Source organism: Dasypus novemcinctus, chromosome 14 (genome assembly GCF_030445035.2).
Source record: "Dasypus novemcinctus isolate mDasNov1 chromosome 14, mDasNov1.1.hap2, whole genome shotgun sequence".
In the NCBI taxonomy this organism is placed as follows: Eukaryota; Metazoa; Chordata; class Mammalia; order Cingulata; family Dasypodidae; genus Dasypus; species Dasypus novemcinctus.
The window spans coordinates 82,927,282-82,950,872 of NC_080686.1; the positions used below are offsets into that span (position 1 = coordinate 82,927,282).

At 38.2% G+C, this 23,591-nt stretch overlaps 1 protein-coding gene across 1 annotated transcript in view; it reads left to right on the forward strand.

The window, feature by feature from the left end:
• The window catches only part of MAL2 (mal, T cell differentiation protein 2), a 28,277-nt gene extending 10,166 nt beyond the window's left edge, over positions 1-18,111 (forward strand). The window contains exons 2-4 of the mRNA XM_004480728.4: positions 4,694-4,864; positions 12,906-13,061; positions 15,808-18,111. Of these exons, the coding sequence (XP_004480785.1) occupies positions 4,694-4,864; positions 12,906-13,061; positions 15,808-15,879 (399 nt within the window). The 3' untranslated portion in view covers positions 15,880-18,111. The remainder of the gene's footprint in view (positions 1-4,693; positions 4,865-12,905; positions 13,062-15,807) is intronic.
• The last annotated feature ends 5,480 nt before the right edge of the window (positions 18,112-23,591 follow it).

The window sequence follows — 23,591 nt, forward strand, 5'->3', positions numbered from 1 at the left end:
TTATTAGGAAATAAGTGACACTTGGGGAAAAAAGGGTATTGGCAAAAGGGATCCTTTGAGAACGAACCAATTAGAGACAAATTGAGAAGCCTGTAAGCCATGCAACCAGAATTGTAAGAGTTGCCGCTTGCTTAATACCATGTTTTCCCATGGGGCTACATATTTTTACCAGTGCACAGTCTCTAGCAAAAACATGTTTTAACTCCAACTCTGAGGGTTAAAGTCAGTGTGATTTGGTGATGAATATTTCTGCAGTCTTCTTTTGGGAGGGATTCAGCCAAGTCACACCTTTCTGACCTGCAGAGTCCAAACTAAAGTGATAAATATATATTAAGCCACAAAGGAGATCAGTTGTTTTAGGAATGGCAGCAATTTAATAACTACAACTCGAAATATGTTTGAATATTTGTGGTGTGTGCCAAGTTTACCTAAAGTTATCGGATAAGAAGATAAAGGTTACCTGACTGAGAGCGGGGAGGCCGATATCTAGTGCTAGATTTTCAGTTTTGCAATACCTGGAGTAGAAGAGTCTTTTTTTTAAAAAAAAAAAAGCAAACCCTGGTTGGGTGTTTCATACATAATTATGAGACATTTTAGGACACCTGAGAGCAATGGAAGGCAATGAGAGGCAAGAAGTCAGAATGCTGTGGATTCAGATCCAAGATGAGAACAGTGTGGGCGAAACACACCTCCCACTCTTCTTCACTGTGTGCACGTTCTGTGGTTGCTACGATACTTTCACAACCATTCTGTCTCAGCTTTTGAGTTTAACCGTTTTTGTGCTCCCTTCAGGGTCATCCCTCCAAAACAGGGAAGCTGATAATTGTTGTATGTCTGGTGACTCCTCTCAGCTTATTAAAAGCCCAGAATTAGATGAAATGAATAAACTGAGTACTAGTAATGTGATTAAAATGCCCCGTTTTAGAAGCTGGAGCCAGGTTGGGAAGCCTTGGGGGAAAGGGTAGCTTTTGGCAAAAGGAAATCCTGAAGTAGGGAAGGTCCCAGGGGCCCTATGCCGGCGTGGCACTGTGGCAGTGAGGAAGCTTGATCTCCAGAGAGGGTTTATTCTCTTCTCTGGCCAACCCCCTGTCTTCTCAAGCAACCCTGGTGAGCAGAACTGAAATCTAGACTTCATGGACTCTCTGCTCTAGGGTTGTAGTAGAGGTGTTTATGTGAAAAAGACAGGGGACATTCATATACCACCCCCCAACCCCTGCCATGCAACACACACTACAAACCTCGAGGCGAGTCTTTATTACACTTTTCATGTAAGCACTTAGTTTCCTTTCCAAGCCTTTGAGGTGTTTAGAAAGACTGTAATTTTGAGTATGAGGAGAACATTTGAGCTATACTGTTTCACGTTGTAATGTCACTTGTCAAACCCTGCCCTGTCTTGAAAGCCTACTTCAAAACTTGCCTCCCCTGGCACTTTCTAGGTTCCTTCCATTATATTTCTTTTCCCCCTCCCCAGTCTCTCACAGCGTACTGCACTGAGCTCTTTTTACAGCACTCACCACAATCTGCTACTTGAATCAGATTTATTGGTGTCTAGTTCTCCCTTATTTAGAGCTTCTGGAGATGGAAACTTGTCTTTTATTTTTTTCTTGAGTATTCTTTCACATTATCTAGCAGTATGTTTGGTGGTGGCTCATTTTGAGGTCCTGTCCAAGTTTATTGAATATTTTGTTTAATTCCAAAGGATCAAATAGGCTTTTTTTAATGTGAGCCTATCACAATTCCTATATCACATTATTATGCTTATCTATTTGGGTCTACCACCCCCTACTACACAGAGGCCAATTGTTCTTTATTCCCCTTTATACCAACACAAAAGCACTCAGTAAGTGATTTTAATGGGTAGCTAATAATGATGTACAATTCTTAAATTGAATATATATTAATGTAAGTTATTTGTAGTAAGGAGAGTAAGGAAAGGCAATCAAAAAGAAGAAGGTGGGGTGGGGGGAGAAAGTTTGGCCAATTGAACACATTCTTATCGCCTTCAAATATTTATTAAATAGTATGAAGGAGGAGAGAAATGTTTCCCAGAAATAAGTTTATTTCTTCCATAGCCACTAATAAGGCTGTGGCTAAAAAGTCATCACTTAGATTTGTTCTATAAAATTTTCTGGGTTGATTGCTAATTTTTTATTTGAAATTGGGACTTGAGATATGCCACTACAATGATAGATTATACTACTGCTTTAGTTACAGCTCTTGAAGTGATCATTTACAATGCTTTCAAAATGTTTTTTAGAAGTAGTAAGAAATTACATGACTGGGATTGTTTTTAGAAATTTGAATTAAATCTTGTTGAAATTGTTGAAGTTCAGTGGTTTGTACAATTTGGATATTTTCTAGATACTAACTTAAAAAGCAAGATATAGATGATTATTGGTTTTTAATATTTGTAGCTCAAATTATTCTCATACTGGTACCAGAAGTTCAGTTGTTTACTCAGGAAATAGCTGAGAGGCTCTACCTGTCAGGTATGTATGCTTCTGTCATATCACTGGTATTGCTTTTCTGCGTGTGAGAGAGAGAGATGTTCCCACTTGCCTGTGGGTGCCCTCAGGACAGATGTATAGTCTAGGTTTTCTGTTTTGCCAAATCTAGCATTTTGCAGGACCAGTGGTTAGGAAGGGATCTTTGCACAGATTAAGAAATGGCATCAGATGCAGAGACACTTAAGGCAGGTGCTGCCAAGAAGGCCTAATGGTACAGATAGACTGACAGCCATGAGAATTAAATTACAGTGTGCCCTGGGAAGGTAACAGAGCCACAATAGGAAGGTGGCCCACAGGAGGGAGGGGAACTGAGCATGGAGGGTTCTCAGCAAAGACTTTTTGGATGACGTGTTATCTTAGGTGAGCTGTGAATGGGAGTCTCTCCTATACTCTCAGGTGATGTGCTATCTTAGGTGAGCTATGAATGGGATTCTCTCTTATACTCACAGGAGGGAATGACAGTCCAGGTCCAGCACGTGTCAGGCCAGCTGCTCAGATGTGCTACAGCTTTGTCTTTGCACTATGAATGGTTCTTTCTCTACAGTGCAGGCATAAGGGGCTCAGTGGCAAAAGACAAAGATGAAAAAGATGGATCATAAAGGGCCTTGTAGTGTTTATTGCTTCAGTAGTAGTATGGAGGAGACCACTGGTGTTAGCTTCATAGAACTCATTGTCTCCACCACTTCTTTTCCTTTGTTCTCTAACTCACTCCTACTTGCCCAACCCAAAAATTGGGGTGTTTTCTTGGTCTCTTCTTTTTCTGTCATGTCCCGTAGCTGATCAGTTACCAACTACCATCTCATCTGCTTCTAAATTTCTCCCTATATCTGTTCATGACTTCATACTTACTGCCTGAATCTAGTTCACATCTTCGTTGTTCGAACAGTCTCTGGTGTGGTCTCCAAGCTCTCTGTCCTTTCTTCTAGCCCATTTTCATACTCTAGCCAAAGAGAAACTTAGAAATACAAATCTGAGCATACTAGTTCTGCTCACAGTGATTCTGTGGCATCCCTTTGCCCTTAGGTGAAGTTCAGCCCCTTGGCCTGACCTTGGTCTGACCCTTCCATTCAGTTCCCAACTCACACCTGACCCCATTCCCCACTTGGGGCATGGAGCTCCTGTCCTGCTGAGCTCTGGTCTTCATTCTCCCAGCTCACTCTCAGCTCTCGCCAGGTCATCCCATGTCTTATCTGGCCTTGAATAGTTTTTCCTCCCTGCTTCTCCCCTAGCCCTGTCCTTTTGGTGGATGCTTCCAGGAAAGAAGTGTTTCTTAACTTTTCAAATATGGATTTAGAGCCCTTCCTTTGTGGACCTACTGTGCTCAGTATTTGCCCAATTTTGACATTTATCAAGGAGCATTTTTAACTATTTTCTTAGTTATCGCTTTCTGTTCTTTGGTGACAGAGACCAAGTGTGGCTAGTTTATTATTATTTTCTCAGTGTCTTCCTGACAGAGTACATGGCAAAACATAATAGGTATTTATTAAATATTAGATTCATAAACACCTAAAGTTCTTATTTATGCCCAGCATAGTAAATATCTAATAAATTATGGTAAATTTTCTTGTTCACTGTTATCTACAACGACAACTGTTATTATCCTCATCATCTTCATATAGGCAATAATATCAAATTGCTACAAATAGATCATGATAAGGACTGCAAAATTACCATTGGATATGGTGATTTAGAAAGTAATGGCTGACCTTTACTAAGAAACCCTCTGAGAAGTGGTGAGAGCAGAAGCTACTTTATAGAATTTGAAAAATATCTTTAAGGAGAGGAAGTAAAGACCTAGCATGGGTCAATTTATGAAAATTGTTGTCTAAAAAGGAAAATTCATAGTGAGAATGGTAGTTGGAGAAGTTGCAGGGCCAAGGGAAAATTTTTTGAAAGATAAGAGAAGGGTTGGCATGTCCATGGATAAGAAGAGAGTCCAGCTGGAGGCAGATGTAGAGATTCAGGTGTGGTTAGGACTCTAAGTAGAAGAACTAGTCTTGCACCTGGGGAAAGAGGACACCTCTCGGAATGAGAGAGAAGATGATAGGTGGGGTTCTTGGAACATGTACAAAGGTCTGGGAGAAGGGGGAAAAAATAGTGGTGTGGGTGATACAAGTATGTTTAATTCTGTTGTACAAAAGCTACCATTTAAACCAACCTATTATTCTTTGTCTTTTTTCTTTCAGCTGTTTGGTGGACTTGTCTGGATTTTGGTGGCCTCCTCCAATGTGCCTCTACCTCTGCTACAAGGATGGGTCATGTTTGTTTCTGTGACAGCTTTTTTGTTGTCCCTCCTCTTCCTGGGTGTGTTCCTCTCTGGCATGGTGACTCAAATTGATGCTAACTGGAATTTCCTGGTAAGATATTTTTATTTTAAGTCTCCTTCAGAAAAATTTGGGAAACTTATAAATATCTCATTCTGTTCTGAAACGCCTGATTGCATGTTCTGACTGTTGCCTCTAGTGGGAAAGAAAAGGTCAGACCACAGGTTCTCCTATGATGTCTTGGGGTTGCCTTGCTGGACAACAGAATCTCAGTTTGTGAGAGTCCCATGTTGATAGAGTTGAGCAGTCTTATTGCTACTCCTTTTTGAGTTAGGTGACCTTTACTCAAAGATTGTTGTATTTCATACAACCAGATGAATTGCTTTATAGTTACTGAATTATTGAACAGATGCCTTTGGGAGATAAATGTTATAATATGAATCTTGAAATTTTCTACTGGTTTGTGCTTCAAATATTTAATAAGCAAATAGTCTGTTCAGAAAACAGGTAATTGTTTATTCTGATGTCCAAATACTTAGAAAAAAATGGAATATTTTATATTTATCATCAGTTCCTGTCCTAAATTAACAAGAATTAATGGTTTAAAAAATTAATTTTCAAACAATACCATTTTTTAAATTATGAAACCATTAAATTGGATCAACTTACTTTCCCCATATAATGTTTGGGGCCTCTCATGCTTGTGGTTATTCATTCTCAGTGATTATTTCAAAAGGGCCCAGTGGAGCATGAATTACAGTTCATGATCAAGAAGTACTTTAGTGAAGCTCATGAAGATCCCCCATTATGTTTTTTAAAACCTGGTTTTCAAAATATTTAAATCAGGCCTTTCAACAGGCTTTATAAGCATGTTTCTTTGAGGTATGATAGCTTTAGAGCAGATGTTAGAGGAAATATTTGTGTTTGTCTTATACAGAGCAGTAAAGTAGAGCTATAATACCGAATATTATCAGCCGTGAAGCCTAACGAATGCGGATGTCCTTTACATCAGTCCAGGGACAGGCAGCAGGGTTACTGTGAAGCTGAGGAGGAAGTGTAGCTCAGTGGTTATGAGCACAGGCACAGAGGGCAGATCTGGTTTGTTTAATAACCTTGTAGCCTTGGGCAAAATATTGAACTTCTCTGCATTTCAGTTTCTTCCTCTATAAAATGATAATGATAATAACTACTAGATACTGTTAAAGAATAATGGAAATTATATATGAAACGCATAGCTCTGTGTCTGGTTTAATCATTGTAATCCCTTATATAGGATTAGGCTTGCCATTTGAAACTTTGAGAATGCTTTCTACTTCTTAGGTTGCTAATACAACGTGTTTCTACATTTTTACAGTTATTTCTCATCAGTGATGAGAAAATATTTCTAAAAATTGTGCAAGTGTTAAAGATCAATGGTCCCTATGTAAGACAGGTATAATAGATGCTTAGCCTCCTTTTTTTAAATGCCTGGCTTTTCCATAATAATGTATGAATGAATCAGTCAAGCCCTTGTGTTGATAAGGGCCACCAGGCTCTTTTAGTAAGAGAGACAAAGGTGATATTCATCAGTATAGCCCTACAGGTACTTCAGTACTATTAATAGGTGGTAGCATAATCACTGCTCCAACCCTCTACCTCTCTCCTGGTGCTATGCCACCCCCTACAGGGTCCTTCCCCCTGGGACTTTCCTGGATCTCCCAGTAGTCCACTAAATGGAACACCTGGAAAAGCAAGGAATCCCCATGATCTTGCAATGTCTGTCATCCTTTCTAGTTGTTTGATGCATGTGCCTTACCCATGTTTAAATATATTTTTTTAAATATCAGTCCCAGTCTGCTTAGATGTATATTATTCATGCAAACCTCCTTTTTCCTTTTGCTTGTACTGAGTCTCATTTTTGGTACAAGTCAATAATAATAAGTATCCTTATTAATTTATTAATTTTCCTAAATTTTTCAATTTACAGTCTTGTATCTGATGTTCAGACAATAAAATATAAGGATTGTTATTATTTTTTAATTATACCACCATAGGAAAGGCAATTGAATTTGGAAAGGGCTACTAGTCTGTTCCAACGTCAGCTGCATAGATTATCTTGGTTTTTTTTGTTTGGAATAGTCTACTCTTTCTGAAAAAAGTCAGTAATAGCAACACATATCTCATAAGATGGGGATGTCACTGCACAGTGCTTGTCCCATGCTGGGGGGCATATTACAAAGAGCCAGTTCTTGCTTTCAAGGAGTTTAAATGCTTGCTGGATTTGGAAAGAATTCCTTTTTTTCCCTCTTCGTTTGCAACTTTTCTACATACTCCAATATCTGATCACACACTTATTTTTTATAAGTTTTGAAATGTATTTTGTATACTCTAGGCCAGAAAATTTGGAGGCCATGCATACATCATGGAGTTGTCACCAGATGATAAAAAATTTTGATTGCTGCATTCTGCAACATTTATTGCCCCCCCAAAAAAGAATTTTTTTCTTCCTGGAATAATAGTTTAACGGTGCTGTATTAGTCAGCCAAAGGGGTGCTGATGCAAAGTACCAGAAATCTGTTGGGTTTTATAAAGGGTATTTATTCAGGGTAGAAGTTTACAGTTACCAAGTCATAAAGCATATATTACTTCCCTCACCAAGGTCTGTTGCCACATGTTGGAGCAATATGGCTGCCAGTGTCTACAAGGGTTCAGGCTTCCTCTTCCTCTCAAAGCTCCATGGTCCCAGCTTCTTCCAGTATCAACTGTAGATCAGGTTAAGTCTCATCTCTCTCCTGGGGCTCATTTCTCTCCAGGGTCAGCTGCTCTGCTCTCTCCACAGGGTCGCCTGTAGACTATCAGGCTAATGGCTTGTCTCTCTTCCCAGGGCCTCTGTCGTGTCTAATGGAGTCTTCTCTCCTTCCTCACATATCTGCTTCTCTGTGTATTTACTTCCCAGGACTCCAGTATTAAAACTCCAACCAACTCCTCTGCCTTGTCATTTTCTCTGTGAGTCCCTGCCCACCAAGTGGGTGGGGACTTTATGTCTTACTGATGTGACCCAATTAAAGCCCTAGCCATAATTTAATCAAGCAAAAGTGAAACCTCTGAATTCAGTACTATTTAAGGGTATCACTAGTCCAGAGGAGCAGACCAGTTTACAAACATAATCAGTATTTCTTTTTGGAATTCATTGATTCCACAGCTGCCTATATACTATGTATGAGGGTAACAAGAATGCATTTTGATAAAGAATTAATATTTTCTAAATGTATTTGTTGTGGGAGAGTCACTTTAGTATTTCTCTTGGTTTTCATTGATCCTGAGATTAAGTTAACATTCATGGAGATATCTTCAATATTTTCCCTAAGTTTTCTAGCTTTCTTATAAGTGGGAAGATAAAAATACAACATGTAATAACATATATATGAATGCTAAAATCTTACCATTCAAATTTGGGGGAAGAAGCAGATTTTGGTTTTGAAATGTTTTTTTCGTTGAGTTTTTACAGAGTGGAAGGAATACTATTTTGCCTAATTTTAAATAAGAGCTGCCATATTTACATTTCTTTTTTTTTTTTTTCTGGTGGGGTCGGGTAGAGATTTAGAAAAAATGTATTTTAGAAAAATAAGAGTTGTAAGAAAAGTCCTGTACAGTTAAACATGTTTTCCTTTATTCCCCCAAAGTGTAACTGGCACACATTTTATTATAACTCTTTGCCTATTATAGAATCATTCAATATTTTAAATGTCCTATGCTATTTTTTCTGTCCTCTTACTTTCATTTACTTGTTTGATTTATATGACAGTTCTTTAAGGAAGACAAATAGTATTGTCCTCATTTTACAGATAAAACTGAAACTAACAGTGCCTGTTGACCCCATTTCCTTCTGCTACCATGCAAAGCAGGATTTATACACTATAGCTTTTTTTTTTAATAGCTATTCATTTAAAGTTTGGCTTTGAAGCTCAAGAGCAAAACATAGGCTCAAGACAAGAATGTGGGAAATAATCACATGTTGATGAATAAAACAAGCTATGATTTGAACCTGAGGTTGCCCAAGGAAAAGGTGAAGATAAGGTACAGCACTGTGGGGTGTGAGCACTGAGAAGATTGGCAGAGGACTTAGGACATGTAAAGCAGAATAAGGGTGATGGAGTCATCTCTTAATGAGACAGTGCGGATGGCTTAGGACAGCTGCTGACAAAGCATGGTCCCTGACCAGCAGCAGGGACCTGGGAACTTGTTAGAAATGCAAATTCTCTGTTTCCACCCAGTCTACTGAATCAGAACCTCTGAGGGTGGGGCCTGATAGTCTGTTTTGTAGTGAGCTTTCCAGGTGATTCTAATGCATATTAACGGGTAAGAACTGCTGGTTTAAAATGACCACTCTGTCTTGTCCAAAGCATTGAATGAACCTTGAGGAAGTTGTTCTTGCACACATCCTACACCTAGCAGGAATTGGAATAAGATACCCAGAATGGGCAAATGTAAATGTGGAAGTGGCTCTCAAGTGGCAGGGAATATATATTTACATATAGTACCTGGCCCTATGCTAAGCCCTAGAAATGCAATAAGACATTTCTAGGTATGGTAGCAGGTGACTCTCGAAGAGTTTGTTGTGGTAGACCTTGGCAATGAAAAATATAATTGATATATTAATTAAATTTTGTTATGGGCCAAGAAGGGAAAGCTCTGAGTGCCAGAGGAACATATGTGTCATCTCACATCCACTGGAAAACAGATTCTAAGATGGATTTAGAAGTGGGATAGGTTAGTTTTAATTTTGGGGTAGAAGGAGGGGAGCTATCCCTGTGAAAGATATTAGGGGGTTAAGTAGGATAAGGCAGAAGAAGTCTCAGATAGTGACATAGATTGATACAGCCTTGGCCAAATCAATGAGAAGCTCCAGCATAAAGACTGCCCATTAAGTGTCTTGTTTTGGCCAAAAGCTGTCAAACCCTAGTAGCCCCATTGTTTTCAGTCCCTAGTTGGGGGCTGCCCAGGAAGAATGTGGCCTTGGCTCAAACACTGCACCAGATCCTAAAAGCACTGAAGCTGGAGTCTGCCCGCCAACAATACTCCTCACTGCTGAACACCAGTTTCTTATTTGAAGGAAAATTTGTGCTGTACACCATCATGCATGTGCTACATTCCCTCCTTGCACCATGTGGATCCATTTCTTCATACATATTTGAAGAGTTGTTCCTCCAGGAGAACTTAAAAGAGAGAAGTTAGAGGGACAATATAACCCCTGTCACTGAGACTGATCTTGACACCACAACTGGTACTCATCATCTCTCTCTTCCATGTCCATTTTAAATCCTCTTGCTCAACTATCATCTCTACCAGTCTTGACGGTTTACCCTGTGGTCGTATCCAAACCCTCATCCCTGACCCCTGGTAACCTCTTTAGACCAGGGTTGCTGCACTTATCCATTTATAATCACAGTTGGGCTAAAGAGTACCAAGAGGCCCTCAAGTGAAGAACCTGAGTTCCATGTATACTTCTTTCTGCCATCGTGTAGCAGCAGCCCTACCTTCTCTTAATAATAATGATCAAGTAAACTTGCCAAGATGGTGACTCCTCTTCTTGCCTGCTGGTCCCTAGACACAAGAAGTCCAAAATGCCATGCAACCATGGCTTGTAGTTCAGTGGGCCTCTTGCCATAGCCTCTAGCTCAACAAGCTCACTTTGGTCCCTTCTAACTGGCCCAGAGTTATGGGGACAGAAATCACAAAGTCCTTCAGTGGGTCATTGGGAATGATGGTAAATGTACACATTGCTCTTTCCACCCTTTGGTGCCTCCAGGATGGTGCTTCATTTGTGCCTTCAGCCAACCATTCCGTCATGCATTCAGGCCAGCAGCTCTTGGATGATTCAGCCAGTGAGTCACATGGTCATGGACCCATGCCTCCTTCTCCTTCACTGAGAAATTGGTCCCTTATCAGATGCTGTAAGAAGATCACTATGCAGGTTGCTGGAGTTCTGGAGTAGGGCATGGAATCTGCCATGTATAATTAAAAGTACAAGAAGTTCATTGGGTGGCAACATCTGTGACAGATAAAGGGAGAGGAAACAGGATTGGACAGGGAAAGCTTCAGCCACATTTCAGTTCAACAGTCCTGAATAGGAAGGGGCAAGCAAAATTGGGTGGGGATAAAAAGGGGGCAGTGAGGGCTGTGCAGGAACAATTCCTTGTAAAAGGTCTGAGATTAAGTTATAGAACGATTGCTAGGGACCAAATGAGGCCACAGTACCTGATGCTCAAAGAGGTGTGAGGATGGCCTCAGATGAGCTGGTGAAGAACTCTAGGGTCATATAAAACCAAAAGTTGCAGGGCCATGTCACAAAAAATTTTTCCTTTTCTTTTGAGATAAAATAAGTTATTTTTGAGACTCTACCTCAGTAAATCAAATGAATGACTAATGACCCCAAGCATATTTTTCTCTTAATTATTATTACTAATTAAGACCCAGCTCTATCATCATTAATCCCTAAAAGGTAATGACTTCTGAATTTGAATTTTAACCATCATCAATTGTAGCAGTTTGATATGGTTATGAATTCCAAAAATAGATATTGGATTATGTTTGTAATCTGGTTTTACCTGGGCATGATTGAGTTATGATTGGGGCTTTGATTGGGCCATGTCATTAAGGCATTGAGTCCCCACCCCTTGATGGGTGGGGACTCACAGATAAAAGGCATGGCAAAGGACAGAGTTGAGGGTTCTTAATGTTGGAGTTTTGCTGTTGGAGTTTGATGCTGAAGTCTTAATCTGGTGCCCTGGGAAGTAAGCACACAGAGGAAAGAGAAGCAAGCCCCAGGAAGAAAGGAACCTTGAACCCAGAGAGAAGCAAGATCCTGGAAGGGAGTAACCCAGGAAGCCTGAACCCTCACAGACATCGGCAGCCATCTTGCTCCAACACATGGAAATAGACTTTGGTGAGGGAAGTAACTTATGCTTATGGCCTGGTATCTGTAAGCTCCTACTCCAAATAAATACCCTTTATAAAAACTAACCAATTTCTGGTATTTTGCATCAGCACCCCTTTGACTAATACACCAGTTAACATCTATTGAATGACCACAGCATGTCTTGGAACATATCTCCTATAGATTAGGCACATGATTGGTATTAACACTTCCCTTAAAATTTTTGAAGGCATTGGTGGATCAATTTACAAGTTAGAGATGTTAAATATAACTGTTAGTTGTGTGTGCCTTGGTAGTTCTCACCCCTGGTTAGGTAAATTTGATCTAGCAGATTGTTCTAGGCATATTAAGAACAATTCCTATGAACAATATTTTTGCTACAGGGGCATTTTCAGAGGCAATACAATGTTCTGTGTTGTAGTATTGTTACGTCAATAATAAAGGCAATATGAAAGAAGGAAAGAAAGTGGACTTTGGAGCCAGGCAAACCTACTAGGTTTCATTTCTCCCTCCAGTAGTTAACTTTATTTCTAAAATAGAGATAATAAATGGTACCCATAAGAATAAGTCATAATGAATGTTAAGTGCCTGGTATATGGGAGCCAATAACAACAATAAACAGCAATATATTGATGACATATTAATTCAGGTAAGACAATGTGAAGTTTAGTAGAGTTATACTTAACATCAATGCCTGCAGCATACAAATAACTTCCTAAACAATTGAGTTTGTAGGAAAAGTTCCTATACTTTTTGTCAATGTATGTCAGTGAATTCTATGCCACGATAGGCCTTCTGTAATCTGTCAGTATATGGGATGATGATCTAATGGATAAAATAGTAATTGCTCAAAAACAATTACAAGATGTGCGTGTTGTATTATAGATACGACTATCACAAAAAGATGCTGTTTTACTTGAATTTTAAGGATAGAATATATTACTCCTTTTATATTAGTTAATATTGCTCTCTGTGGCACCTTAATCTAAACTGGAATTGTACATTTTATTATAAAATTTGTATATGAGAAGCTTTACCACTGGATCCCAATAGGCTGACATTGCTGAAACAGTCAAAAGAAACAGTGAATATAAAGTTAAGATTATTTAATTAAATGTTTTGATCTTCCTGAACCTAAACTTCATCATTAGAAATAAAGAACAGGAAAAAAAATCTTATTTTTAAGTGTAGATATCTTTCTTTTCCCATCTCTTTCAGGATTTTGCCTACCATTTCGTAGTGTTTGTCTTCTACTTTGGAGCCTTTTTATTGGAAGCAGCAGCCACATCCCTGCACAATCTGCATTGCAATACAACTGCAACTATACAGCCACTTCTGAATGATAGCCAGTATAATATAAATGTAGCAGCCACAGTAAGTGTTATATTAGAACAGTTTACTGAGTGCTTATCCCCAATGCCAAAATCGCCAGAAAAACTCTTCAGAAAACAGTAGTTTGATTATAGCCAATATCTTTAAACATAATTGCTTTTTATCTGTACAATAACCCTATGAGCCAAAGTACTATTATTATCCCCCAGATTTGGAGTGATGAAATGGAGGGAAAAAGAAGTTGGCATTCATGTAGCATCATAGCCAGTTGGTGGTAATGCTTGGCCTTGCACAACAAAATCTACTTTGTAAAAAGAGTTAACTGTGCTTTTTTCCTTCTTGTAACTTCAGACAAGAAGAGAGATTTGTTCCCAGCTGTGTTCTTCAGTATTCAATACCTGTTTATGATTCATTTTAATTTGGTAAATATTTATTAAGAGCCTACCATGTATCAGGTAGTTTAGTAAGAGCCTACCATGCATCAGATAATTTGAAATAAGTTGTAGTTCCTGCCATTGAGGAAAGTAAAAGCTAGTATGGGAGACTACTGAAATAGACAATATACAGATGAAATACATTTCATGGGAAATTTTTTTGAAATATTCTTATCCACTTTAATGCATATACTGGAGAGTTCATCATTTTGCATTTGAAGATATGCTCTGTTATTTCTGTGGTTTATAGATCATTTTACAATGTCAGAAGGCCAAGTTATTTGAAATGTCTTGATGGAAATGGTCTATATATGCACTACACAATATAGTGGCCATTAGCCACGTAGGACTGTTGAGCAACTGAAAAGTGCTGAGACAAAACTGAATTTTTAATGTTATTTAATTTTAAATAATTAAAGTAGGAATGCAGCAGAAATGTGTCATGGCCCTAGTTTTGAACAGCTTATAATTTAGATCAGTGATTTTCATATTTTATTTTATAAAAATGGAACCCTTTTACTTAATGAAATCTTCCTTAAAACCCAATCAAGGTGTTGGTGGGGTGATGTGTGGGACCCCTGTATGATATTATGCATGTTTATTATGTAAGTTCACAATTTTTACTATACCTTATTGTTTATGTATGTTCATGTATGAATGATATACTTCAATAAAATTTTAAAAATGTAATAGAAACACACACACAAACCCAATCAATGAAGAAAATAAAAGCATTGGTGCCCCCGTTGTTATGGGAGTAGTGGGCTTTGAATGATGTCCATCTGCCCTCTCATAAAGCCACCCATCCCCACCTCATCATCCCTGAGGTATCTCATGGAATCATTGTGATACAAAGAGCACAGTTTGAAAACCACTGGTTTTAATAATTTTACAAAGCAAATAAAAGTTTAGGGATTTGGAATTGACTTTTTTTAACCAGGTGTCCTTCCTATTAGTCATCAGTTTCCATTGGATTTTTCTTTACATGTTTTTCTGTCCATCCCCTCTTTTTCAGTGGTGCGGCCAAAGTTCTCATTTCTTCTCTCCAATTATTGCAGTAGTCTCCTAATTGGTCTACTAAGATTCTGTTTCACAGGCAGAGTAAATACTCAAGTCCTTCATGGTTGGCTGATGTCATTATTCTTCTGACATTCCTTTTCCTTAAAGGCCCAGTAGTTTGGTGTTCTCCATAGTGTGACGCTTTTCTGTCTGTCCCTCTCCCGTGACTTTGTCCCTGCTATCCTTCTCTCTCTCTCTCTTCCTTAAGTCAACCTGCCTTAGCAAAGCCCTCCCTGCTTCAAGTTCTACATTGAGTCCCATACACTCCAGTCTAAGTTAATCTACATTTTAATAGCAACTTAAATATATAAACCATTCATTTGTGACACTATCTTTATAGTTTCTTGCTTTTCTTTGTATTTCAATATACCCAAGAGAGAGAAAACTTCCTTTTCACTAATAATAGATATCAAAAGAGGTCATTCTTGTTCAAGGACAATGTCAAGACTAGAATTATATCAGAGAGATGACCAACAGAAGAAGGGTGGGGAGAATAGCAAAATAGTAAACTATGACCATTTTCTACAGGGGAATCTGATACTCATTCTCAAAGCTCTAGTTTCATGGTTACAAATCCCTGCACTAAATCTTAATGTTTTATCATATTATACTATTTATCTTGTATTTTTCTATGGCTCACGAGCCCCAAAATGCTGAGAACAATATCTTACCATTTATTTATATGCCCTCAATGTAGTACTGTGCATATAGTTGGTGGAAAGAAGTCCTTGTTGAATATTAAGGACAGTAGATCAGGGCACAGTGCAGTCTTGTGCACGAGGACTGTCTCCCACACAAAATGGAGCCAGCCTGATGGCTCATCGCCATGGGTGTTCTTTGCTCAGTTCTGAAATCACTTTGCACTGTCACAGAAATAATCTGAAACATTCCGAGTTCTGATAATTTCTCTCTTCCTTGGCTGTGAGATCACATTTGAATAAATACCTCATAATGAGTTTTTGAATAGAGTGGCTACATTTTTCATAAGCACTAACAAATGAGCCCAGTAAGTGAACAAATGTTCAACATAAGGCTGTCTACAGATGAAAAGATTTTTAGAGGCTAAAATGTTTCAAGGAAGGAGTAATGGCGTGAGACAAGGGGACAGGAGAGTAATACAAATCAAAAGTCAGTCAGTCAAAGCAAAAACAGCAGGGCGGAGGGAGGGAGAGGGGAAGGGGGAAAGAAAGAAAGAAATCCTAAAAAAAGTCAGTCTTCAAGTGATTGTTCCTTAGGATGATGGTTTTCTTAAATCAGTGTTATAAACTGATTGAATTCTGTTTCTCTTTCCCTAGATTTTTGCCTTTGTGACAACAGCTTGTTATGGTTGCAGTTTGGGTCTGGCTTTACGAAGATGGCGACCGTAACACTCCTTAAACCTGAACTGTCTGTGTGTTGGTTTCCTTTATGTACTTCATATGCCTGGTCAATTTACATACTATTTTGTTCAGATGTAACAACATTCTAAAAGTAATATATAGAGAGAACTCAAATACAAGTTTTGGTTCATTTCATGGATGGAATCTGAATTTTAATATGATGTTAAACGGAAAAATGATCTTTTATCTCACTTTTTAATTCTACATCTATATTTCTTTTTATTTTATTTTTTCAGAAAATTGCCTTTATAGCCATAACATAAAGTAAATATTCTTCTTGAAAAAGTCATATCCCTTCTCTTTGGTCGCTAAGTCATCTGAACCTTAATTTTAAAAGGTAACCAAAATACCCTAGAAAACACATTTCAAGCAGGCTTCCTACAGTAGATGCCTGTCTTTTAGTGTAATACAGGGGTTGGGGCACACTATTTTATAATGGGCCAAATGATAAATATTTTAGGCTTTGCAGACTGTGCAAGCTTGGTTGCAACTACTCGACTCTGTCATTGTAGTTCGAAAGCAGCCATAGGCATCATGTAAAAGAATGATTGTGGCCATGCTTTAATAAAACTTTATTTACCAAAACAGGTAGGAGGCTGGTCTTGACCCAAGGGCCTTAATTTGCCAACCTCTAGTGTAAAACCTTAGGTATGTGTTCTTTATTTTATTGATCTTATCAGGAAAGATATGAAACTAAAATAGACAAGCTACACAATAGTTTCATTATGCAATAATCATATTACCTTTGTATTAAGTGGTCAAATATTTACCTTCAGAGGGGCTTATAGTTTCTCAAGCTACTTCAAGCACAGTCTTGGATAAACGAAAAAGTAAATTATAAAGTGAACCCTAGTTGCCTAAGCAAACTAGTTGTCTCCTAACACCTGGGCAAGACCCTCATCTGACATCCTGAAAGTATTGTCCCCAGAGATCATTAATCCTTAATGGAATTTGTATTTAGCTCCTTATGTTTTACTTTGGATTTATTTATATTTCAGAATATAGTTGCTTGCCCTGTGCATGAATATGTGAATTTGGGTATATGGATATGTGAGGCTTTCCAAGTAGAGCTCCCTAAAGAGTTAACTTTTTACTTTTGATTATTTTGCAATACTTTCTGAATTAAATTAGAATAGATTATTAACTAGGATTTATGGTTGTAGAGCCTTATGTGTTTTGATAATAGCCCAGATATTTATGTTGCCTCTGTACTGGTGACAAATACGCAAGATCAAATTTTGAAACAGCATTCTGGTGTGAAGATATTTTCTCCGGCCAGATAGCACAGGAAAGTATTTTAACCCACCTATAGGAACCCTGGTCATGGAAAGGTACATGAATGCCTTAAATGGGAGGACAAGTTAGAGCTAGGCCCCTGCTCCCACCATGCTGTCCAAGCAAGGTATTTGCTCTTTGCCTTAAGAGGGCTACTCGGGGAAAAGAGCCCTTTTTGATTATTATATTTCAGCCCTTTGTTTTTTTACTAAATCTACCCCTAAGGGTGCCATGTATATGTTGGGCAGTTAGATTTCATGAAATATAGAACAACCATGAACGAGTACTGTGATTCCTGATGAAATGCTGTTTATCTATTCCCTGAAAAGAAGAACCATGTTATAGTTGGGTTTATGCTATAATTATAAAGGCAAATACGTGTTTCCATATGTGGCTTAAGGAAATCAGTCATGACATTTTACTCATGCCATATATTTTCTGTAATATTCTACCTTCTTGGTATTTCTAGCTTCATATGACAGACCTAAACCTGTATTATGAATTGTGTATTACAAGGTCATAAATGTGCCATAAGGATATATATAGTCTATTCTAGTTGGGATTGTTTAAAGTTAGTCTGCTAGATTTAGTTGTGAGATATTATTTTTGTTTCTAAGATATAACTGGTCCATGCTTGATGGCATTAAATTAAATGATTTCATTATAATGCTTTGGTGGCACTTTTGTAAATGGATTGCTTCTAGATCATTAAGAACCAAGCTTAAAACTCAACTAACTGTGAATTCTTAGATTCGTAGATTAATTGTATTTGTGAGTTAAGTGACAAAGCACTTGAACAAAAAATTCAAAAATTTAAGAATTTCTTTATATATGTTAGCTGTAAAAATGAGAAAATATTGGTTGGTTTTAAAATCTGGTAACTCCATGATGAAAAGAAATTTATTTTATAAGTGTTATGACTCTAATAAAGTATTCATTTGGTAATCTTTTTGGTTTCTATTTTTTATACAGTTCACTTTGAAGTTCGGTTAAAGGTTTGATATGATTTGACAGTTATGGAATTTCTTGTCTTATATAAAAGAGCCTGCTTTTAAAATTTCTATTTAAAAGAGAGCTTTACTTTGACATTGTCAATAGATCTTTTCTCTTTGGTGAAGGTTGAAGAGACTTAAGTCTTTGCAAGTAATATTTCAAAAAGTTTTAAATGAGCATTCTGTTTTATTTAGGGGAAAAAACACATATAATTGTGTATGTCTCAGTTCTCTCATATTTTACGTATTTTATCTATCTAAATATGTGAATTCTTCCTGTGAGCCTCTTTTCCCCAATGGAGGTTTTAGCAGGATGTTTAATAATATAATTGTTTGTGATTTAAACTTTTTTTTGCATAACCAATGACTTACAAGTTTAGCTGTATGAAGGCCAAACATGCATCATGGGGAAAAGGATAGGCTGCTTAGGCCTGCAAAGGTCCACAGAGGGTTTAGTTGCATTAATATTTCTCTGGACTGTGTGCCTCTGGATGGAAGTTTACTCTAGTTGGACTATGGGACTTCAGTTGACTTAATTGCCTATTGCCTTGCATTGAGTCAGCCCTTTTCTGAATTAGCTCCTTCTTGGTCGTCCCTGGAACTGACTTCAGAAGGGTTCTGTATTCTGAGATACACCATTAGATCTTGACACATTGACTATGAATTTCTGCCTCTTTATAGGCTAGACTCTGAAACTCTAAGTCATCTTCATGTAGTTTCTATCCTAAACATCTTGTTTCAAGTTTAAGCCAGCATCTCAGGTAGCACCTTAATGTAGTCAAAGGGGAGAGGTCCAGATTGAGGGGAGGTAATCATCTTTAAAATATATACATTTTAAAATACTTAACATTTTAAAGCTTAGATTTTTTTAAAAAGTATTTTGCTTATACTTTTTTAGGCTGTGCCCCTAACAGGGGGTCTATGCTAGTTCCTCTCTCTGGAGTCTTCTTGAGTACTCACAAGGCTTTCTTTGGGCCCTTCTCTCTTTCTCAGTTGTAATCTTCAGAGTGAGCCTCCCCACCCCTGAGAACCATATTTAACTTGCATCCCACACCAGCATTCCTGTTCTGCTTTTCTGCTGTATTTTTCTTCATGGTATTTATGACCATATAAAATAGTGTATATTTTATTTTGTTTGATCTCTTTTCCACTAGAATGTAAGTTTCGTGTAGAGAAATCATCTGCTTTGTTCACTGTTATCTCCTCCATGCCTAGAATAGGGCTTTAAAAATAGCAGACACATAATAAATATGTGTTGAATTAATGAGTGGATGGATATTAATGGCAATACCTTGCTCTTGTTTTCTAGTCAATACATTCTATAAACATGGATCTTGTTAGCACCTGCAAATTTCTAGCATAAAGCGATTAGGTGTTTTTACCTCACTCTGGATAAATTTAGGTTAACTTTTAGTCCGATAGGTTCTCCAGCAATTAAATATATGTCTCTAGTAAAAGTGCTGTATAATAAGGTCCTCTATAGCAGAGGAGTTGTGCATGTAAGACTTAGGCAGCCAAACTAACCTTAATAGAGCTTTCTTCCCATTTATTTCATTACTAAAGATGTTACTGTAAACTCAAGTGACTTAGATAATCCTCAAAGCATTGTCAGAACTAAGAACTAGTTGTCAAAGGCTCTTGTTTTTGAATAATTATAATGAGAGTGGAGGACTATTACTAATAGTTTTGACCAGAAATTATTTTAAGCATTGTTCTCAATCTTTGAACAAGTTGGAGGTATCTGTGTATGCTGGGTGGTATTTTAACTTTTCATGTATTTCGTTCTCCAAGATTTATCCTGGGATACGAATGAGTGGTCTTGAAGAGGAAGGATATTGTTGAATTCCCCATCTGCAGTTTTATTGCATCATCCTATGTATGCTTGATCCCCCGAATCAATGTATAATGTTCACCTGAAGCAGTGAAATCATGGTGCATCAGAGGTCCACTGGGTCCACACTGCCTTTTCATGAAAATCATGTACTTTGTTAATAGTTTAAATATGCCATCTCATTAAATATACCAAAACTTTGTGTGGAAGTTTTTGGAAGACAAGCAATCTCATTTATTTATATACATAACTTTATAAAAACATTTAAAAGTGATGAGCCAAACATTTGTTAAAGACAGTTGGTTTTAACAGTTGTCTTTAAATTTTGATAGCTTGCCCTTATTTATATATGTAAAAAATATATAATAGCGTCAACTTATTTTAACTCTTTATAAATAACTACATCATAAAATATGGTGAAAATATTTTCTTCTGTCACTCTGTGTCATAGGTTATTATTATCTTTTGGAGGCTATATGAATGGAGCATTGACCTGGGGACCAGGAAACTGGATTTATCACCTTTGTTTTGATGGAAAAGTTAAATAAGATAAAAAGGTGAAGAGTCTACTAGAAGGTCTGGCAGGAGTAGGCACTGGCTTTTATGAGTATATATGTTTTGGTTTCCTGGTAAAATGATAGCTACTCCAGTGACAAAGTTGCCTAAATCTCAAAAAATTGACTCTTGACCACATAAATTTTTATACAAGAAATACTCACCAAATGCTATGATATTTCTCTCATTCCCAAAGGGAGATGACTAAATTGTCCCAAATAAGGATTTTTTTGTTTTGTTTTTATTTTTATTTTTACTTTAACAGTTATATTTTAAGTGTGGACTAGGAAAGTATAACTTGCACATCAAAGACATGGTTCATAGATATGATTCAGCATGGAGCTAAATAAGCATTTAAACAGGGGATGATTTCCACTTAAGAGCTGTGCAACAAAGTGAGTCACTCAGTTTATCCAAGCCTATATCCTCATTCTCTCAATAGTGGTCATACTTACAAAACAGTGACAGTTAGGTCTTTTGGAAAGAAGCAGCCAACATCAGGCTAGAAGTGCAAGAGATTTGTTTGTGGTAAAGGCCTTAAAAGATAAAGACGAGAGGGAGCAGGAGCAGAAAGGTAAAGCCTTCTGTCCCTGATGCACATATCTCAGCCAACTTAACAGGGAGCTCTAGCACAAAGATTGCTCACAGAGCCCCGCATGAACTAGATGTGATGAGCCTATGTCCCAACACCATGCTCAGTCATTGGCTGGGAATTGACCAGAAAGAACATAGCTTCAGCTTGGTAGCTCAAAAACTGAAGGAAGATTATGGTACATTGAGTAATGTATTGCAGATAAAAATGTGTTCTTCATCCAGTTCCATTAGCGTGAACCCATTGTAAACAGGACTTTTTGAAAATGTTTTCAGTTAAGGTGTGGCCAAATAAGTCAGGATGGATCTTAATCCTGTTCGTGGAGGCTTTGTAGAGAAGGCCACAGAGAGAAAGCCACAATGGGGAGCAAGAAGCATGAAGTCAACAGAACCCAGAAAAGAAAGGAAAAGACGCAGCCATGTGCATTATGCTGTGACAGAAAAGCTAAGGATCCAAAGATCACCAGCAGCCAGCCCCAGAATGCCAGTTTTCAGAGAGAGAACATAGCCTGGCTGATGCTTCAATTTTGGACTTATCCTAGACTCAAACTCATGAGTCATTAAATTCCCATTGTTTAACCCATTTCATGGTATTGGTGATCACAGCTGGGAAACATACAAAGAACATGAAGGCACCTGCAACTGTAGGCTGTCAGATAACTGCACTTCCTATGGATGGTTCTCTGTTAGAGATCTGAGCAGCATGTCTCCATGACTGCTCCAGTCCATGCCTTGTGCCAAATAATCCATGTTTTGAGAGTCGCTTCTCTGGGGTTCCAGTGGGCCTCTCATCCTGAGGGGAGACAAAAGAGGAAGGTTAGTGGGACAAACTTCAAACTCCATCACTGCAGTTCATCTTGGGGCTACAGATGGTCCTCATCTCTCTCCCTCACTCTCCATTCTGAATTATTTAAGAGCAGTCATCTCTGCAGGTCTTGGCTTACCTGGTGGTGTGACCCACACCCTCATTCCTGGGAGCCATCCCCTTTTTAGGTGGTAGTTGCTGCACTTGACCATTCACAATCACAGTTGGGCTAGGGAGTACCAAAAAGGTGCCCAAGTAGATCACCTGAGTTCTGTACATATTTCTCTCTGTCTCAAGCATAACAGCCCTGCCCCTTCCTGATCAGCATCATTTAACTCTGCCAAATGGCAACACCTTGTTGGCTGATTCTTAAGGAGTTCACAATGCCTGGGTAGCCACCATAGCTTGTAGATCAGTGAGACCTGTGCTCTGTCCTCTAGTAAGAGTGAGCCATGCAGTACCCATGCACAAGGGCATGAATTACGAAGTACATGGGTCAATGGAAGTAATGGTGAGTGGGGCCACTCCTGTTTCCACCTGCTAGTTTTCAGCCCCATGGGTTTTTCCTTTTGAGGGCAAACTATCGCAGAGGTCTCTGATTCAATGAATGGCATCCAGCACCCTGACTTTATGCTGGTGCTTCACTGGTGCTTTCAGCAGGCTCTTTCAATACTCTTATCAGACTAACTGCTTCTGGATGGTGCGTTATGGGATTTGACTGATGACCATGGTTATGGCCGTATCTCCCTGGCTGGATGCTAGATTGAATAGGATTCCATGTCTCTGGATTAGGCACTCCATAAGCCCAGTGGCATGGTAGACACTGTTCCTTTGCTTTAGGTCTCACTCCAAGCTGGTTCCTTTTTATGTTAACCAACCTAATGGACTAGAGCAGTATTCCTACACATGAAATGTGCTGCTTTCAGAAACCTGAAGTGACCTGCATAGCACTGGACTTTCTTCTTGGTGGTTAGGGAAGCAAGATGCAGTAATTTGTCTTTTCTTTGGAAGGCATGTCCCAACATACCCCTGACCACTAGACACCTACAAATTTTAATTAAAAGGCAGATTTCTGAGTCTCTATAGGATTCATCTCATGCCCTCTGGAGTGCATGTCTTAATAAGGCTTCCAGCCTACTCTTGCTTATCCTGATGTCATTGATGTAATGGATCAATATCATGTTCTGTGAAATGTCCAGATGGTCTAGATTTCTTCAGACTATTTTATGACACTGACGGTTAATTTTATGTTTCAACTTGGCTAGCTTATGTTGGTCAAACACTGGCCTAGTGTTTGCTGTGGAGGTTATTTCATAGATGGGAACTAGCATCTATAATCAGTTTATTTTTTTTTTCTTTTTACTTTTTATTAACATATATACAACTCAAAATTTCCCACGTTAACCACTTCCAACATTCAGTGGTATTAATTACATTCAAAATATTGTGCTACCATCACCAACATCCATTACACCAACATTTTTTCATCACCTTAAACTAAAACTCTGCACCAATTAAAAAATAACTCCCATGAAGGACCTTTTACGCAGAGATGAGGCCTATTTGAAAAGCTGTGGGTGCCTAAGTGCACTGACATTATCAGAATTTTCTGTTTCAAAAGGCCTCTCTAGTAGCAGGCTTTCAGTGTTGA